The sequence below is a fragment of the Artemia franciscana genome, chromosome 1 (genome assembly GCF_032884065.1).
Source record: "Artemia franciscana chromosome 1, ASM3288406v1, whole genome shotgun sequence".
NCBI lineage: Eukaryota > Metazoa > Arthropoda > Branchiopoda > Anostraca > Artemiidae > Artemia > Artemia franciscana.
Genome location: NC_088863.1, coordinates 8,217,258 through 8,238,334, shown reverse-complemented (window position 1 = coordinate 8,238,334; position 21,077 = coordinate 8,217,258). Strand labels below are relative to the sequence as shown.

Sequence of the window (21,077 nt, the reverse complement as noted above, 5' to 3'; positions counted from 1 at the left end):
GTTACTATTGAGCCGGGTCGCTCCTTACTACAGTTCGTTACCACGAACTGTTTGATGAAACCAGAATTTCAATTTAGTACAAGAATCAACGAGGTCAGAGTTACCCGATCAACCATGCTTCTAAGTCCAGCGTGAGGAACGTGAAAGATCTCAGCATAGTAAATATTTAGCAAGGTTTGCTTTTTTGCAAAGGTTAATAGGTTTTTTTTGGAAAGTAGATAAAACGGCACTTTGATCTTTTTCAAAATATAATCACTAACAGTTCGGAACGTAAACACTTCTACACAAGCCCAGTCAGTGGTTTTATGCCATTTACTATCATTGTCCGGACTTGGACCATTTGGCGCAATAAGTTGAAAAGGGAATATATTACTGATAGGCATATGGTCTGAGGTTCTGAAAGTGGAGATAAATGAGGATCCTGAGTCTGGTTCTACGTTTGAAGAACACATGAAAAAGTCCTGAGAAGAATTATGGCCAGAGTGATGGATATGTGTGAAACCTTAGGCATTCTCGACCGCCAAGAGCTGAGAGCACCTACTACTCAGAATATGTGCACGACTGCTACCGTCACCAAGAAGATTATAGTTCATACCACCAGCAGGTATTACAGCTAGGTTTTGCGCTTCACAATCCGACACGAGGGAACTGACTAGACGGCAAGCTTCATTAAATTGTACTTCTGATATGGCACTACGGTAATTGGATGGTAAATACACTGATACCATCACAAAACTCTGAATTTTGATTTCCGTAAAATAGTCACAGTTGCAAATATATATATATATATATATATATATATATATATATATATATATATATATATATATATATATATATATATATATATATATATATATATATATATATATATATATTTATATATATATATAAAAATAAGTTGTCTGTGGATGTGTGGGTCTGTCTGTCGAGTGACGTCATGTTTGTGTGTCGACTGACGTCATGTTTTCGACTGACGAAATTACAGACCGGGACATCGGGACACAAATGACGACTGGGACACCAGCACATAGGGAATATAAATGACGACCGGGACACTCAAAGAGAAAGCGACCGGGACACAAGGAATGTTCGATTAGCAATCATTATCAACAAAGCACCGGGACACAAATGACGACCGGGACACAGGGAGTATAAATGACGACCAGGACATAAGTAAAAAAAACTAAAAAAACTAAAAAAAAGGTAAAAACTACAAAAAAACTAAAAAGAAAAAAAAACTAAAAACTAATAAAAAAACTAAAAAAGCTAAAAAACTAAAAAAGAAAAAAAAAGAAAAAAAGGAAAAAAAGGAAAAAAAAAAGGAAAAATAAAGGAGTAAAACAAAACTAAAAAAATAAAAATAAAAAAAAAACTAAAAAGAAAAAAAGGGGAAAAATACAAAAATTTATTTCATCATATACCATTTCAAAAACGAATGTATATACAGACCGGGACACCGGGATACAAATGACGACCGGGACACAGGGAATATAAATGACGACCGGGACACAGGGACACAACTACAACGGGGACGCCGGGGGAACAGGGGGATATATAAATGACGACGGCGACACAGGGAATGGTCGATTAGCAATCACCATCAACAAAGCTCAAGGGCAATCATTAGAATAATGAGGTATAACTAAAAAAACTAAAAAAAAGGTAAAAAACTAAAAACTAAAAAAAAAAACCAATTCAAAAACGAATGTATATACAGACCGGGACACCGGGACACAAATGACGACCGGGAAACCGGGACACAAGGAATACAAATGACGCCCGGGACACTCAAAGAGAAATCACAGACTGGGACACCGGGACACAAATGACGACCGGGACACAGGGAATATAAATGACGACCGGGACACAGGGACACAACTACAACGGGGACGCCGGGGGAACAGGGGGATATATAAATGACGACGGCGACACAGGGAATGGTCGATTAGCAATCACCATCAACAAAGCTCAAGGGCAATCATTAGAATCATGAGGTGTAGATCTGAATACGGATTGTTTTCCCATGGACCATTATATGTTGCAAGTTCAAGAGTCGGTAAACCTGACAATCTATTTATATGCAGAGACAATGGGACAGCAAAGAATGTTGTATATTCGCAAGTTTTACGTAGTTAAAAACATATATATATATATATATATATATATATATATATATATATATATATATATATATATATATATATATATATATATATATATATATATATATATATATATAAATATATATATATTTATATATATATATATATATATATATATATATATATATATATATATATATATATATATATATATATATATATATATATATTTTAGAGTGATTTTTTAAGAAAAGAGGCTCAACGTCTCTTTGAGTTTTAGATCATGAACAATCGATCAGATCTATCATAATCCAACCCCTCCTGTTATAAATTTTAGAACATGAACAATTGGTCAGATCTATCGCAGTCTCTGTAACTTGGTGTTTTGACTTTTTGGGTAAAAATCAGTTTATCTTGGTATAGAATGGCACAAAATGCCACACTAACGTGGTGTGTCAAAATGTGAGAAGGGTGTCCAAAATATCTTCCATGGAGATTAAAAACCATGAAAACCCCATTGGGTAAGTTATTATATGCAGCTATTGCTGCAACTATAAAATCAACTACGTGCAATACTACTACTATGACAACTAATACTCTTACCACCATTACTATCACGCCTGTGACTACTGCTGCGACTACGACAACTACGACTACTTTTACTACGTATACTACTACTTTTGCTACAGCTACTGTGACCACTATTGCTACGGATACTTCCACTACAATTTCCACAGTTACAATTACCACGGCTTCTGTTACTGATACTACGACTACTACTGACTACTTCACAAGTAAAACTTCTACAATTACTGTAACTAGGACAACGACAACTACTACTACTACGTTAGTGAGGCAATGACTACTACTACTGCTATGACTGTTACTGCAACTACTACTGCTATGGCTACGACCACTAAGGCTACTACTGTGTTTGTTACAGCTACAACTACCACGACTGCTACTGTGACCACCAATGCTATGACTACTACTTCTACGACCACTACTACTACTAGTTCAACCGATGCTGCTGCAATTACTACTGCTTTAACTAGTACTACGACGAACACGTTTGCTACGACTTCTATGGTACGACTTCTGTTACTAAGACTTCTACAAATACGACTAATAAGATTACTACTACTACTGCAACTACTGCTACGGCAGTTACTGCTACGAATGGTACAATTTTTACTGCTATAGCTATAACAAATAAGACTACAATGACCATTACTGTGAATGCTACTACTAAGACTACTTCGGTTACTGCCACAACCTCTACTACTAAGATCACTTTTACTACAACTACTACAAATACTACTGATACTGCTATAACTGGTATTTCTACTACTACTACTATTAAAACGGCTTCTTCTGCCACGACTACTACTACTAGTACATTTACGACTGCTACAACTGCTACCAATATGAATACTACTACTAAGACTGGTAGTGCTTCGACTGCTACTACTACTACTAATACTGCTACGGTGCGACTACTCCTAAGACTATTACTACTGCCAATACTACTCCTATGACTGCTTCAATAACGACTACCCTTACTTCTACTATTGTGACCATTAACGCTGTAACTACTGCTTCTATAACCACTACCACTACCACTTTAACTGGTTCTGCTACAATCACTACTACTATGACTAGTACTACCAAGAATAATACTACTACATCTACTAGTGTTTCGACCGCTGGTACTACGACTGCTACAACTATTACAAACACGACTACTATGACAGCCACTATGAATATTTCTACCGCGACAACTACAGCTACTACTGTGGTCGCTTTTGTTACGATCACTACTACAACTATGACTAGTGTTGCCACGACTAGCACTGCTACTACTGCCATTATTAAGGTTGTTATTGCTAAGACTATTAGTGCTACAACTACTACTTTTATTACTGCTACTACTACAACTAATACTACTAAGACTGCTACTACTACTAATACTACTATTACAACTGTTATTATTAATATTAATACTGCTACTGTCACTACTAGTACTACTCGATTATTACAACTATGACTAGTTCGGCTACTACTATTATAACAACGACTGCGACTATTACTAACATGACTAAATCTATTGTGACTCCTACTACTATGTCTATTGTTACAACTAGCATGAACACTTTTTTTTCATTGGAGAAATAACTTGTTCACAAAAAAAAAAAAAAAAAAAGCATGAAGCCCAGTTACTTGGGCTTTTACTGTGACTCCAAACTTGTACTACTACTAATACTACTAAATATCATAGTAATATCACAACCACTACAAACACTACGACTTCTACTGCCAGTAAAAAAAATACACAATTAACCAATACAAAAAAATATCAATTAAAAAAGAACAAAAATTGAATAAAGATACTTTCTTCACAAATTAAGTTTTTTAAAGGAAAGTACAGAACTAAATTAAGCATAAGACGTGCAAAAATAAAGTCAAACGGTATTTCCAATGCAAAAGAAACATAAACTGCTGTCAATAATAAGATAAAACATAAATAATCATGTAAAAACTAAAACAAAAAGAAACTATCGCAGACAGGAGTAGGCCCAACTTCCCCTATGCATTCTATAAACCATCTGACCTTTATGAAATACAAAATAAATTTTAAACGTTTTGTATTTTAACGGTAAGAAACTGAAAGTTTCTGAGACTTTCAGGAATAAATATCAATATATATATATATATTGAACTGACGATCCGCATTTCTTTAGTTCTTTTCAGTAATCTTGGTTATCTTCCTTTTCTTCCTTTTCTTCTTGGTGATTTTCTTCCTTTTTCCGTTGTTATCATTACAGATAAAAGGCTTAGGGGCGTTAGCGCTACTCCTTTTTGTGGTAATTTCAGAGCTTTTTAAGTTCTTATGTCGATTTTTTGCTTGAATTATTATTTGTCTTTATTTCTGCTCATGTCAGGCTTACTATAGTTTTTTACTTTTCCTTTAAAACTTATTTTGTAAAAATTATTTTTTAATTAATACTGATGGAAAACTGTTTGCAGAAATAGGTGAAAACATATTTTTTGCTGGAAGTAGGTTTGTAATTGCAGATGCTCGAAGACAAATCAAATCCCACGAGTCTGTTGGTGGTCTCTCTTGTCAGCAGGTTATTCTGTTCTGCTGACAATAAATCCATAAAATCAAAACATAATCTATTTCAAAACACTAAATTAAGGCTAAGACAAAAATGTTCGAGGAATTATCTCGAGGCAAAATTTTCAAGGAAAACTTTTAAATGTTTCTGTTCTAATAAACAAGCTATATCTCGACGGTAAAAATTTGTAAAAAAAAAAAATATCTTTTGACATTTTATGTAATTCAAAGGTTTTCTCGGATTTTTTTTTTATCCCCTTCCCCGAAATCTTGGTCTTCTTGAGATAAATTGGGTAAGATTTCCTGATAACAAGAAAATGTCTTTTTACTTATGTGCTTGTATGTTTTACTCATAAAAAGGTTCTTATTAGTAAAACAAAAAGTTTTGAAGTAAAAACAAAAGATTTTTCAGCTGAAAGTAAGGAGCAGCATTTGAACTTGAAACATACAGAAATTATTTCCTATATGAGTGGAAGTGTCTCCTCTTTAGTCCCTGGCTAATTATGCTCCCAATTCACACTAAAAGCAAGAAAATATGCAAGTTCTTAGTAGGAATTTTGAAGAAAAGGGCTTCTTGCTGTACTATTACTGCTTCTACTATTAACCACTCACTTCAGCACTAAGCCACCTGAGGCCAACATAGCTGTGAAAGTTCTTACTAAATCACACTATCTATCCAAAGTTTAACTCGTCGCCCGTTACTGTGAAGTTTTAATTTCCTGTGAATTCCTCTACAATTTTTCTTGTGACCTCTACCCATTCCTTTTGGGACGACCCAATTTTTCTTGTGACCTTCATTTGAGCCCAGACGAATGGTAGAACCACCATTGTCCATCAGCTTAGTAAAGCCTGATGTAGACAGTTTAACATTTCTTACATTATTGCCCTTAACCACTGTCATGAATGATTTCAATATCATAATCATAGCTTGTAGACTTATCCTTTTATTCTTTTCTACATGTGTCTTTTCTATTCTACATCGTATAGCTTTCTTTTACATCTTTTTCTCATATCACTTTCCTTATCGATGCTGTAACAAGTATGTATCTGAATCAAAATTTATCTTTCCATGGTACTACCGGCCTAGTAATTGCAACCACCAAGCTACATGATGCGAACATAGTTGTAAATGCTCCTCATCCACCCCAATATATTCAAAGCTTTACTCTTAACCCCCTTCATGCATATCTTACTCTGAACAGCTTGCGCTTCGACGGCCAGTCATAGGAATATTAATACTATCCGTAGACAATTCATCTGAAAAACATTTAGCAAATCTTCTTCTGCCTTTCAAAGCGTCAACGTTTCACACCAGTACTTCCACGATCACGATCATGGCAGATCATGATCATTGCCATAGCTTCCAATATTCTATTCTTTTCTTTATGCACTTATATTCCTATTTTTCCAAACATTTACCAACTGTGAAAAAGCGCCCAGGGCTTTGGCTATCCTACTTTTTACACTTTCACTGCATCCACCATCTCAACTAATAGCTATCCACTTTGCAGATCTTGACGTTAGCCAACATCATCTTTCCACGCCCCCCTTTATTTTTATTATGAGCTCTTACGCCCCCCTTTATTTTATTCTGAGCTCTTTCTCTTATTTACTTTCTTTCTTTCTTTACTTTACTGTCCTTACTTTCTTTGCATACTTTCTCTTACTTTTTTTTTTACCTAGTATTATTTCTTACTCGTCGCCTTTCTGAACATTAGTTTTCAAACATCGTCTTGCACCATTAATGATTTCCGGGATGATGAGAAATTAAATACAAAAATAACAATATTTTTCAATTGAAGGTAAAGGGCAACATTAAAACTTAAAACAAACAAAAATAATTCCGTATTTAAGGGGGTCGCACCTTCCTCAATCCCTTGCTCGGTGTACGAAAGTTTTTCAGTGCTTTAAGAAAGCTTCTCATTCCAATTAAATGCTCCTTGTGCTTCTGGAATCGTTAACAATCTTGGACAGCTTATTGCATTTTAATCGAATATTTCTTTCGACCAACTAACTTTCTGTTTAAAAGAAATAAAAAAAAATCGAACAAAGGCTTAATAAAGACAATGTTTTATTTGCCTTTTTTTAGATTTTTATCTTTTTGGCTTTTTTTATCGTATAATATCAATAAAGCTAGGAAACAACTTATTGATAACCAAGATGTGAATTATTTTTGTATTTTCCTATTTTTTCTCAAAAAGTGATGACTAAATGAGGAAATTATTAATTATTTTTGGACTTAAAGGCTTTCCCTGATCATTAAGAGCATATTGCGTACTATTCTAACAAGTTAAATACATTCTTTTATTTTAGTTGTCCCTTTTTTACTTAAAATATTAATAAATAATTTTAAAAAGTATTCCATTAAATTATATAAAAATGTATTTTTTTTATTTCACGATTTTTATCGGCCTTCAAAATTATATTACTTACTATTATAAAAAGTTGAATATTCTACAGCAGCTGTTCTTCCAAACGCTTGCGAGGGGTAATTCTGCCAATTTTCCAAAGCCGACATCGATACAGGCACCCGGTGTCAATCTACTTGTGTGTCAATCTGTCCAAAAATACTCGATGTCAATTTATTTAAAGCATCGAGTTCTTGTGTACAATCTAAGAAAAAAGTTGATTAATTTGAAATATGTCATCAAGTGAGTCAATTGAAGCAGTATAACGTCTTGCAATTAATAATAACTTCAATGTTGAACATTTGAAAATCAGAACAAGGCAAGTACAGACAGACACACAAATTAATGTGGATAGCAGCTTTTTTCATAATTGAAGGGTATAGTAGATGAATTTAAAAACTAATTGAACGAATTGAATTTTAAGAACTTTTCACACAAGAAAATATTTTCAAAGAAAAGTGAAGAGCTCCATTAAACAAAAAATGAGAAAAATAGAGAAAAATTTTCTTCCAATTGTAAAACTACCAGATACCACCACAAATAAATAAATAAAACCTAAAACGAACAGATATTACTATAAATAAGCAATTCCAATCCAAACAGACAAAATTCACAGGAATATTGCTAAAAATTCCATGCCTTCCACAGACTAGAACATAATTAGCACTTTACTAAAAACAAATACTTAAAAACGTTTTTAAATTTTTACTTCAACAAATAGAAAATTATCGAACTTTAAAGAAAAATTTTCAGCATAAAAATTTTAAACTAACAATCCACAGTCATCATTATTTCAGATCCTTTTTAATCCTGGGTTTTCAGTCTTAGAGTTTAGTTATAGCCAAGAACAGAAAATAGTCGTAGGACTATGGGCTAGGGCAAGGAGTAAGGCTTCCACTTGTAGTTTCTCTTGTAGTTTCTCTACAAGTGTAGTTTTATCTACAAGTTTCTCTTGTAGATTTACAGCTTTTGAACCCTATCTATAGGAAAAAAAAACAAACAATTTGTTGTCCTTCCATGGTGCATATTAGACTTATATACTCTGCTAAACGGTAGGGCTTACAAAAAAATAATAATAATAATGGTAATATGCCCCTGCTATTAGCCACACAAACATTCTGAATCAATTTTTACGTTTATTTTTCGTACAAATGTAAAACTGCATGTTCATTTACACACGCAAAGACGCACACCGACACAAAAACAGACAAACACATGAAGACACGCGGACCCCACTCCCCTCCCATACACACACACACAATCATACATTATGAGTCACATGGACCTCCCCCCCCCAACGAACACACAGACTTTCCTGCACACACGAAAACACAGACGAACACGAACACACACACACACGAAAACACACACACACACGCAAACACACACACACGTAAAAACACACACACACGTAAAAACACACACACACGTAAAAACACACACACGTAAAAACACACACATACACACGTAAAAACACGCACATACACACGTAAAAACACGCACATACACACATACACACACACACACACACAATCCCCCCCCAACGAACACACAGACTTTCCTGCACACACGAAAACACAGACAAACACGAAAACACACACACGAAAACACACACACACACGTAAAAACACACACACACGTAAAAACACACACACACGTAAAAACACACACACACGTAAAAACACACACACATGTAAAAAAACACACACACATGTAAAAAAACACACGCACGTAAAAACACACACATACACACGTAAAAACACGCACATACACACATACACACGTAAAAACACGCACATACACACACACACGTAAAAACACGCACATACACACACACACGTAAAAACACGCACATACACACACACACGTAAAAACACGCACATACACACACACACACACACACACACACACACACACACACACACGCACATACACACACACACACACACACACACACACACACACACACACACACACACACACACACACACACACACACACACACACACACACACACACACACACACACACACACACACACACACACACACACACACACACACACACACACACACACACACACACACACACACACACACACACACACACACACACACACACACACACACACACACACACACACACACACACACACACACACACACACACACACACACACACACACACACACACACACACACACACACACACACACACACACACACACACACACAACACACACACACACACACACACACACACACACACACACACACACACACACACACACACACACACACACACACACACACACACACACACACACACACACACACACACACACACACACACACACACACACACACACACACACACACACACACACACACACACACACACACACACACACACACACACACACACACACACACACACACACACACACACACACACACACACACACACACACACACACACACACACACACACACACACACACACACACACACACACACACACACACACACACACACACACACACACACACACACACACACACACACACACACACACACACACACACACACACACACACACACACACACACACACACACACACACACACACACACACACACACACACACACACACACACACACACACACACACACACACACACACACACACACACACACACACACACACACACACACACACACACACACACACACACACACACACACACACACACACACACACACACACACACACACACACACACACACACACACACACACACACACACACACACACACACACACACACACACACACACACACACACACACACACACACACACACACACACACACACACACACACACACACACACACACACACACACACACACACACACACACACACACACACACACACACACACACACACACACACACACACACACACACACACACACACACACACACACACACACACACACACACACACACACACACACACACACACACACACACACACACACACACACACACACACACACACACACACACACACACACACACACACACACACACACACACACACACACACACACACACACACACACACACACACACACACACACACACACACACACACACACACACACACACACACACACACACACACACACACACACACACACACACACACACACACACACACACACACACACACACACACACACACACACACACACACACACACACACACACACACACACACACACACACACACACACACACACACACACACACACACACACACACACACACACACACACACACACACACACACACACACACACACACACACACACACACACACACACACACACACACACACACACACACACACACACACACACACACACACACACACACACACACACACACACACACACACACACACACACACACACACACACACACACACACACACACACACACACACACACACACACACACACACACACACACACACACACACACACACACACACACACACACACACACACACACACACACACACACACACACACACACACACACACACACACACACACACACACACACACACACACACACACACACACACACACACACACACACACACACACACACACACACACACACACACACACACACACACACACACACACACACACACACACACACACACACACACACACACACACACACACACACACACACACACACACACACACACACACACACACACACACACACACACACACACACACACACACACACACACACACACACACACACACACACACACACAATTGCAAAAAATGCTGTTTTGCAAAAATTGCAAAAAGTCAATAATAAATTTTATTTATTTTCGTTTGCTCTTTTCTCAAAAAGTGATGGTTTGAAAGGCAATTATTAATTATTGTTATTATAATTATTTTTGGATTTCAAATTTTTCCTGGCCTGGCTTACTATTCTAACAAGTTGAACACAAACACACACGAAAAGTCCAAAATGTAATAGAGTCAATAGACTATTCATCATCTAAAACCGTAAACAAGAGTTTTTAGCACCCTCCCCGAGCTTCTAAAATAGCTCTAAAGTATGATGTAAATGCTGCACAGAGCTCTTTATTCATTCATAAACTGGCAGCTGAAATGACATGAATGCCGTTGTGATAGCTAAGGTTTTTGATGCGTCGTCATTAGATAATGAACTGAAGCTTGTTTAGTGGAAAAGAGAGATCACATCAAAGCATAGCGAGATTTTTGCCAGTTTGTGCCACCAAAGATCCATTTTTGTCCAAAGACGGTCAAAATACCAGGAAGTGCAAATTCTAAGAGAGCAAATGGATTTTCAATTATCTAAGAAATGAAGCAGGTCGTTTTCAGGCCCCCCTTCTCATCCTGCAAAAGACTCCACCTTGTCCAGATTAAATACCATAAATGGCATAATTGCCACAATGAGTTCTGTCCATTTTTAGGGGAGGATTCCCCCAAAATTTGAGATAGTCATTCTGTTCAGCTTAGTCGAAAACCTAATACCTATGTCTTTGGGGACGACTTAACCCCCCAGAGTCTTTAGGGGAGGGGCTGCAAGATACAAACTTTGACTATTGTTTACATATAGTAATGGTTATTATGAAATGTACAGACGTTTTCAGGGGGACTTTTTCACGTTGGGGTGGGGTGGGTCGAAGAGGGGGTTGCGTTGGAGGATCTCTCCATGGAGTAATTTGTCATTAGGGAAGAGATTTTCCATGAAGGGGGCGCAGGATTTTCTAACATTATTAAAAAAAATGAGAAAACAAATATTTTTTTCAACTGGAAGTAATGAGCAGCATTAAAACTTAAAACGAACAAAATATATTACGTACATAAGGGGGCTCGCCTCCTCCACAATATCTTGCTCTTTAAGCTAAAGTATTTTTAGTAATTTCAACTATTTATTCTACGGCCTTTGTGATTCGCGGGTCATTCTTAAAGATTTGGGACAAAATTCAAGCTTTAGTGTAAAGAGTGAGGCATTGAAGAAATTTAAATTTCGTTTTATTTATTCATGTGTGGTGAACGAAAATCAAAACCATGCATCAATTCAAAAACGTTCAGAAATTAAACAAAAAAAACAAGTTTTTTAACTGCAAGTAAGGAGCGACACTAAAACTTAAAACGAACAGAAATTATTCCGTATATTGAAAGCGGGGGTCCACTCTTCAATACATCGCTCTTCATGCTCAATGGTTTTTATTGTTTTAAAAAGTAGAGTTGTGACAAAAAGTCAAACTTTACCGTAAAGAGTGGGGCAATGAGGAGGGGACAACCCCTTTCATATACGGAATAATTTATGTTCGTTTTAAGTTTTTATGTCGCTCCTTACTTGCAGTTAAACAACTTGTTTTTTATTTAGCATATAAAATTCATCAAGTATAATGTTACCTGTCAAAAGCTACGAGCCTGAGGGAATTTGTGCAATTTTTGAAAAAGTGGGGATTTGTCCCCAAAACATTAATCGATCTTAATGAAAAGCACACCATCAGATTCAGATTGTTAGCGAACTCTGTTCTAGAGATTTCAAGCTCCTTTATACAAAACGTGGAATTTTGTTTTTTTCGCCAGAAGCAAGATCAGGGATCTTGCTTCTGATTCAGCATACCATTCAGATTCAGATTGTTAGCGAACTCTGTTCTAGAGATTTCAAGCTCCTTTATACAAAACGTGGAATTTTGTTTTTTTCGCTAGAAGCAAGATCAGGGATACATGTCTATTTTTTATTTTGTTTTTTTTTTCCCAGGGCTGGTCGTATCAAACCAGCGATTCTAGAAGGTTAGCAGGGGCCTCATTTGATCTGAAACTAAAACTTCTAGTGCCCCTTTTAAGTTACCAAAAATATTGGAGGGTAGCTAGCCCCCATCCTACACCCCTTTTTCCCGAACTAATCTGATAAAAGTTATGAAATAGCGTTTTTGTTCAGCATAGTCAAAAGATCTAATATCTATGTCTTAAAGGATGAATTCATCCCACTGCCCCCAAGGGAAGGGCAGCAAGCTATGAAATTTGCCCATTGTTTTCATTTAGTATTGGCTATGGGGAAGTATATACATTTTTTTTTTGGGGGGGGGGGTGGCAGGGGCAATTACATGGGGAAATATCTCCAAGGAGGGATTTTTCTCGGAGAAAGAGATATGGTGGAGGAGCTGGGTTTCCCGGCATTATTTTAAAGATTATTAGAAACTTAACTTAAAAAAAATAAGTTTTTCAGCGGAAAATAAGGAACAGCCTTAACTTAAAAGGAACAAAAATTATTATGAATATGGTAGGAGCTGCCCCCTCCTCAATGCCTCGCTCTTCACGCTAAAATCTGACCTTTTGTTCTAATTGCTTAAGAATAACTCCTGAAACACAAGCACCGTTTAATCAGAATAATAAGATTTTTTAGAAGTTCTAAGAAAACTTCAGAATAAAGAGCAAGGTATTTAGGAAGGGACCACTCCTTCATAGTCATGGTAATTTTGTTTGTTTTGAGTTTTAGTGTTGCTCCTTACTTTAAGTTGAAAAAACACGTTTTTTTTAATCAGTAAGAAAAGAACGATTGTGACACAACATAGTGACTTTTCCGCCTTTGTTTGCCATAAAACATCAACTTTTTCCAAAGCAGTTCAAATTGCCGAGAATATAAGTTGTAAGAAAATCAATTTACTTTTTTATTGTTTAAAACCCTTAACTAAAAGCTTCGAGCCCATCGCCTCGAAGAAGAGGTAAATCCCTTTTTGTATGGGGATCAAACACCCTATTGTTTATTTCTGATTCTTCCTACTGTCAGGTTACCAAGATACAGTCTACTGGGCTTAGGCCTACTGGTTACCGCAAGATCAAAGAGATATGTTCAATGACTCATTTAAAGCCAAGAACCTATCTCTACTGAGTGCCAGGGTTCCCCCTGGATATATTTCCCTGCCAAAAATTCCCCAAGGAAAATATATCTCCCCCAGATAACCCCCACATGGAAAATTCCCCACTTGCAAAATCGAGCAGTGACAGAGAAAGTACAAAATAAATAACGCAAAGTGTAGATCAACTAACGGGTAACACAAGATGTGTCATCCTAACGGGTAACATAAGAAGTATAAATTTTCTCTAAATTTCCAATTCAATGACCATATTTCAAGCTTTTTACTATCACGAAGGAGCTGGGCACGCGAAGGGAACAGCTCTTCTTTGCGAAATATATTCTGCTCTTTTTGGGGCTTAATGTTATTCTTTACTTTCATTATAACGGGATACGCTTGGCATTTTCCCTGAAATCAAGAGGGATTATATACCAATTTCTACCTTTATCCCCCTTCATAAAAAAATTTGGAATTTTGTAATTCATGCTAAAAAACATATTCATATTCCACATTCATATAGACATATTCCCATAAATCAAGAAGAGTCACATACCCTTCATCACCTCTTCATCTACAAAATTTGGGATTTTGTAATTCATGCTTGAAACATATTCATACTCAATATTCATATAGATATAGTCCAATAAATCAAGAGGGATCATACACCACTTTCTACTTTTATCCCCCCTTCATCTGCAAAAATTTGAAATTTTGTAATTCATACTAAAAACACATTCATATAGACATATTCCCAGAGATCAAGAGGGATCATATACCAATTTCAACCTTTATCTCCCTTCATCTGCAAAAACTTTGAATCTTTCAATCTATGCGAAAACATATTCATATTCTATATTCATACAGACATATTCCCGGAAACCAAGAGGGATCATATACCAATTTCTACCTTAATCCCCCTCCTTTATCTACAAAAATTTGGAATTTTGTAATTCATGCTAAAAAGGATCACGGATGTGTGTTGTTCCCCCCCCCCTCATTTCTGATCAAGCTAAGAGTCCCAGAAGCCCAAAAAAGGACTCCTTCAAACAAACATTGAAAGTTTTAGGGACGTTCTAAGTGACCAAACAGATTGGAGGACCTCTAGCCATCTTCCAATACCCATTCTACCCTAACACATCTGATTGAAATTTTGAGATAATCATTTGGTTGAGGATGACGTGACCCAGCCTCTGAGGATGACGTGACCCCTCATAGCCCCTAGGGGTTTACACATTATTAAGTATTCTATTGTTTACAAAAATTATTGGTTACGGGGGAGGAGGGGGGAAATTTCCATAGGGAGAATTTTCAGTCGGGAGGAAATATTCTGGGAAGAATTTTGCTGGATCAAATTATAGAATTATTTTCATTCTATAAAAATAGAATATGTCACCACAATCACGAGCTCTGTCTCTCTGTGGTGACCCAGTGTATTTTATTTGTTATACGTAATATGTTAATAAATTAAATTGAATCGAATTGAATTTACCTTTCTTCCTCTTTGGACGCACAATTTTACTAGTAGAGAATGTTTCAAGAGAATTGCCGGGGTGAAGGAGATTTTCAGCGGGACGGAATTTTCCTGGTTAATTTTTCTGCGAGGGCAATTTTTCAGAGAGTAATTTTATGCAGGGGGGTCCGTCAGTAGAATTTACCAGGCAGATTTGTGGGTCGCGGGATTTTCTGAGGGAATTTTCCAGGGACGGAATACGAAGAGGAATTTTCCGAGGAAAATGACTAGCTCCCTCTCTTTCCGTCTCTTATGATCTCGTCTTAATAGCGCCAGAAGTGCCAGATGGTAACCACTCAGAATGGAAAAGCTGAGAAGCACAACAAGTGTACCAATACAATATGCAGGGTCAAGTATCATTTGTCGAGGGAACACAATCATCCCTCTTGAAGACTCCCCCTTTCAGCTCCTTAGTAAGTGAAAACTAAAAAATGAGTTTAAAAAAAACAAATGCCTCATGAAAAAAAATGTTTTTCATTCATTTTCATGAAAACACTTTTGTTTTTATGTGGAAATTCTCTAGGACATACGTGATAAAATATATTTAGGACTCTTTAGCTATTTGGCAACATTGCACCAGATCTTTTGGGAAAGCTTTAAAAGGTAGGACGTAAAACCTTATATTTATTGTGGTACTTAAATGATAAATCTTATTGACTTCTCTAGTTTCATCGTCTAAATCAAAATGGAAAAAATTATAAGGTTTATCGTGTATCTTACAAAAAAAGAGCAAAAATTATTTGATACATCAAAGTTTTCTTACGAAAGCTAATCCCACGCCCCTTCCCACGCCCCTTTTTCCAAACTAATCTGATAAAAATTATGAAATAGCCTTTTTGTTCAGCATAGTCAAAAGATCTAATAGCTGTGTCTTAGAGGACGACTTCATCCCACAGCCCCCAGGGGAAGGGCAGCAAGCTATGAAATTTGCCCATTGTTTTCATCCCACAACCCACATCTCACAGCCTGAAAGACATTCTACTGATTAACTAAATGAAGAGATGAGCACTGGAGGGCTTAACAGCATGGTGTCGTCATAGTTAAACAGGGCATAACATTCGTTCGAATGTATGATATTGCATCGACTTCATGTCGTGTTAAAGTTTTCTGTGTTTCCAAAAAAAAGCGACCAGTTAAAGTTATCTTAAAGAGACAAAAAGCTATACAAAATGATTAAATCAACTAAAATGAATAAACTGCTGGTGACATCGGTGGCCTCGTATACTAAAATTGTTTGATACATCAAAGTTTTTTTACGAAAGTAAAGAGTAAAATTAAAACTTAACGAACAATGACTCTTGCTTCACATATTCCGCAAGATATATTACATTCCAAAAGATATATCTTCATAGCTGGCTGATAGAAACTGACTTGTTATATTTATTAATATCTGCTTAATTCCAAAGAGTAGCCCTTTACTTGATACAGAGCTTAGTTGAAAGTTTCTAAAGAAATTTAGTTATCTACCAGAATTTATCAAGATCACAACTGGCGAAGCTCTATTAAGAGCCTTCATAATTTGAATTTTTAATTTCTGTTGAACACTTCTTGAATTTTCAACTCCTCAGAGAATATATTTTTTCTTTTTTTTTCGGTTTTTATTGTAAGTTAGGAGCTAGTTATTAGAATACTGGTAAATATCCCGAGTCAGTTTTTAAGATATTTTTTTTAGATGAGTTTTACGTTACTTGAAATAATCTCATGTAAAACAATAATTTTGTTCGCATCTAGTTTCAATTTCCGCAAATGAAAATAGATATTTAGTTTTATTACCATAGGTAGAAACTCTAGCCCTCAATAAGGGTGAATGAAATGTCAATTCGAAACCCTCTGTGCCAGCAATTTCTGGAGGACCTCTTTTTTTCTTATCCCTCATATAAAAATTTCAATTAGAAATGTTCAAAAGATTCATTTTTATGGAGTTTCTATGAATTACGATCCACTCCAGTTGAATCCCACTAAGAAGTTTTTGACTTTTATCCCCTATCTGACTGTAGGGTTAAGATGATTCGTTTTGAAAAAAAGTACTTTTAATAATTTTGATTTTTGTTAATTAATTATAACTATTGTAGAAAATTGACGCCAAGGCTATTCAAGTTATACCTAAAATTGACCCCTCATTTAATTAATTTCATTACTTAAGAAAATAAGACAGTTTTTGATCATGATCTCAAGTGTGATCTAATTAACTGCGTGTCATGTTTAAGTGTTTCTCTGTTTAAGTGGCACATTCTCCGCATTAAGAGACTAGACAACCAACTTTTAAGACACCAATTTTTAAAGCATCCATACCACATTTAATTTCCACTCTAAGGGCCTGGGCAGATATTTTCCGGTCTTTTAAAAGTCTCTGTTTGCAAACGATATTGGCAGAAAAACGCATTTTCTAGGCAACAGTTGGAATGTATGGACCCTAAAAGAATTTTTAAATAATTAATTATTAATCATTACAAAGAGAAGTTTGAATACTCCCCCCCCCCCAGTCGTATAACTTTTAAAGCCTTTTGCGTCATTTGTGTTTCATTCAAAACTATGTTAAGTTTTTTGAACAGTGATTTAACTTTTGAAAACGTCGAAGAAGATATAAAAATTGAATAAAATCACTATAATAATCAAGATAATTGGTACTAGCTATCAAAAATTAACTGAACATAAAGGGTTAGGGGGTTTGAACCTCCTTCCCCCCCCCCCCCGAACTGTTTTTCAAACTCGTAAAAACATAACAAAAATGAGCATAGTTACTTTTTATGAGTTTTGAAAGTTTTGTCTAGCCCCTCCCCCTTCAACAAAATCCTGGATACGACCCTGCATGTTGAAGTATTAGTTGCTTGTAATCTCAGTAGTTTAAGATTAAGAATTTTATTTGACGGATTTATTTTTTTTTATATATATATTTCTATTTTATAATTTTAGAAAAAATGTGCTCGATTTTTAGTAAAGTAAAAATGGCGCAATACTCTTTAAGGGGTTTTCAGGTGGGAAGGATCGCGATAGTCAAGATCATGTTTATATTAAATTCTGTCCGTTTCAAGTCTAACTTTGGTTTTCATTTTAATTTCAACGGTTAAAGCAAACTAAATCAAAGATGATTGATGCCCCCCCCCATAAATTCCCTCTAGAAAACTCCCTACGAAAATCTCCCTTCCACAGAAAGTGCCCTTCCAGATATTTCCTCTCTAGTAGTATCCCCCTCTGCTTTCCGCACGACACGTAAGGGGTAAACTATTTGAGCTACTAGTCCCTCAAGACGTTATTACGCACACCTGGGTCTGACACAAAAGCGCACCTGTATAGTACACTTACGTCATAGGGAATGTTCTTGGATGTCTGTTACATCATAGGGAAATGTTTTCTAAACAAACCACGTTAAAAGAGCCTAAAGGTGTAGGGGAAAGCCTTCAGGGGCCCCTATTATATCATGTTTTTATTTGGATGTTACGGCATAGAGCTCGGGGTGTTACTTAATAGGGAATATTATAGTAAACTAGTCAAGATGAAAAGTTACCTAATAGTTTTTTTTTTAAACCTACGCGACACCCCGCCAAATCACGATTTCCTCTAAAAAACCTTCTAGGTCCTCCCTCCCGTAACGACGTGTTCCTTACATCACCGCAATATTTTCATACTTTTGCGCCATTTCGTGTCAGCAAATATCCTATTCGGAGAACCGTTAGTGAGAGGATTGATTTTACTTATGAACAAAGGCTTCCTAGTGTCCGAAAATGTCCAAGTAAACAGAATCGTTATCCACTTTTGAACATAACACACTTCATCCTTAAGAAATGAACAGGTAATCCTCTCTTTCTATACCCCTCCTCCCCCGCCAGATGTTGTGCATACCCAAATTTAGCCTAATATAATTACTTATAATGGACAAGTACCTAAAATTCTCCACCATTCTGTTATTGCATGGTTCTCATAGTGATAGAATAATCTTATTTTGTCGCCAAATTCACACTTTTACTCCCCTTCTGGAATTTCGATTCAATTTTCCGCTAATCAAAGCAGGTTTATAAAAAAGGTATAAGCATGTTAACCATTAATGATGGCTTACATCACGTAAAAGACTTAGTTTCTACCGAACAACTGCTCTTCTGATAATTGCATGAAAGATTTCTTATCAGTCGGTGAGTTTGAACATTATGTTATAACATGCGAGTAGCAAATGGGAGTGCTATGGTGAAACACAATCCTTGATTCTATTGTAAAATTCTCGGAAAAATGTAACTTATCTAGGCATTTAATGAAAGATGTTGATAATATTTATTCATTATAGTAATAACAAAAAAGCAAACAATTTGTCTTTTTGACAATAATATTGAGTTATTTTTAGAGATCCCCTCCCCCCTTAAACTGGAATTGAAGCACTTAAATTCTCAGAATTTAAGTTTTTAAAGTTTCTCTTTGAAAAGGTTTCGCCTGACAACTTATTCTAAACTTAAATACGTGCATATAAAGTTGACAATTGAAGTTGGAGAGGGAGGGTCTCTGGCAATTATAAAGAAGAGGGAAAAGTAGGTAAGCACGAGGGCATTTTTTTCAGAATATTTTCCTGTTACATTAAAATGACGTTGTATAAAATTTTTATAACTCAAATGCTTTCCTTTTACTATATTATAGAGTTTAAAAGCAAAAAATTTATTTCAGGAATAAAACAATACTTAGGTACATTATTTGATTATATTTTTAACTAGTTTAATTCTTTAATTTTCCTTAAAAAAGCTCCTTTTGTCCTCACGTCCCGAAAAACTATAGTTTGTACCATTGATATAGTAGATGTGGCGGTGTAATATGAGTTTGTTATATTTAAATAAGGTCTTGTTGAAATTAGGCTCAAGTCATTTTCTGATTTTCTTAGTAATTTTCTTATTACAAGAATTGTAATGATATGTTTAAGGACATGAGCAGCTATGTCTGAGCACCACTAGAAGCTCAAGAACGAAATACATGTGAAGAATGATTTTTCATGTACTATATTATAGAGAGAGTGAAAACACA

General features: G+C 36.2%; 1 protein-coding gene and 1 long non-coding RNA gene across 5 annotated transcripts in view; one reads left to right on the top strand and one right to left on the bottom strand.

Annotated features, from left to right (window-relative positions):
- Positions 1–21,077, top strand: part of LOC136025051 (uncharacterized) — a 70,553-nt gene that overhangs the window by 28,539 nt on the left and 20,937 nt on the right. The window lies entirely within an intron of this gene.
- LOC136025043 (forkhead box protein I3-like) overlaps positions 1–21,077 on the bottom strand; it is a 74,322-nt gene that overhangs the window by 36,609 nt on the left and 16,636 nt on the right. For both annotated transcript variants that reach the window (XM_065700717.1, XM_065700726.1), the window contains exon 2: positions 7,657–7,836. In XM_065700717.1, the coding sequence (XP_065556789.1) occupies positions 7,657–7,741 (85 nt within the window). In that variant the 5' untranslated portion in view covers positions 7,742–7,836. The remainder of the gene's footprint in view (positions 1–7,656; positions 7,837–21,077) is intronic.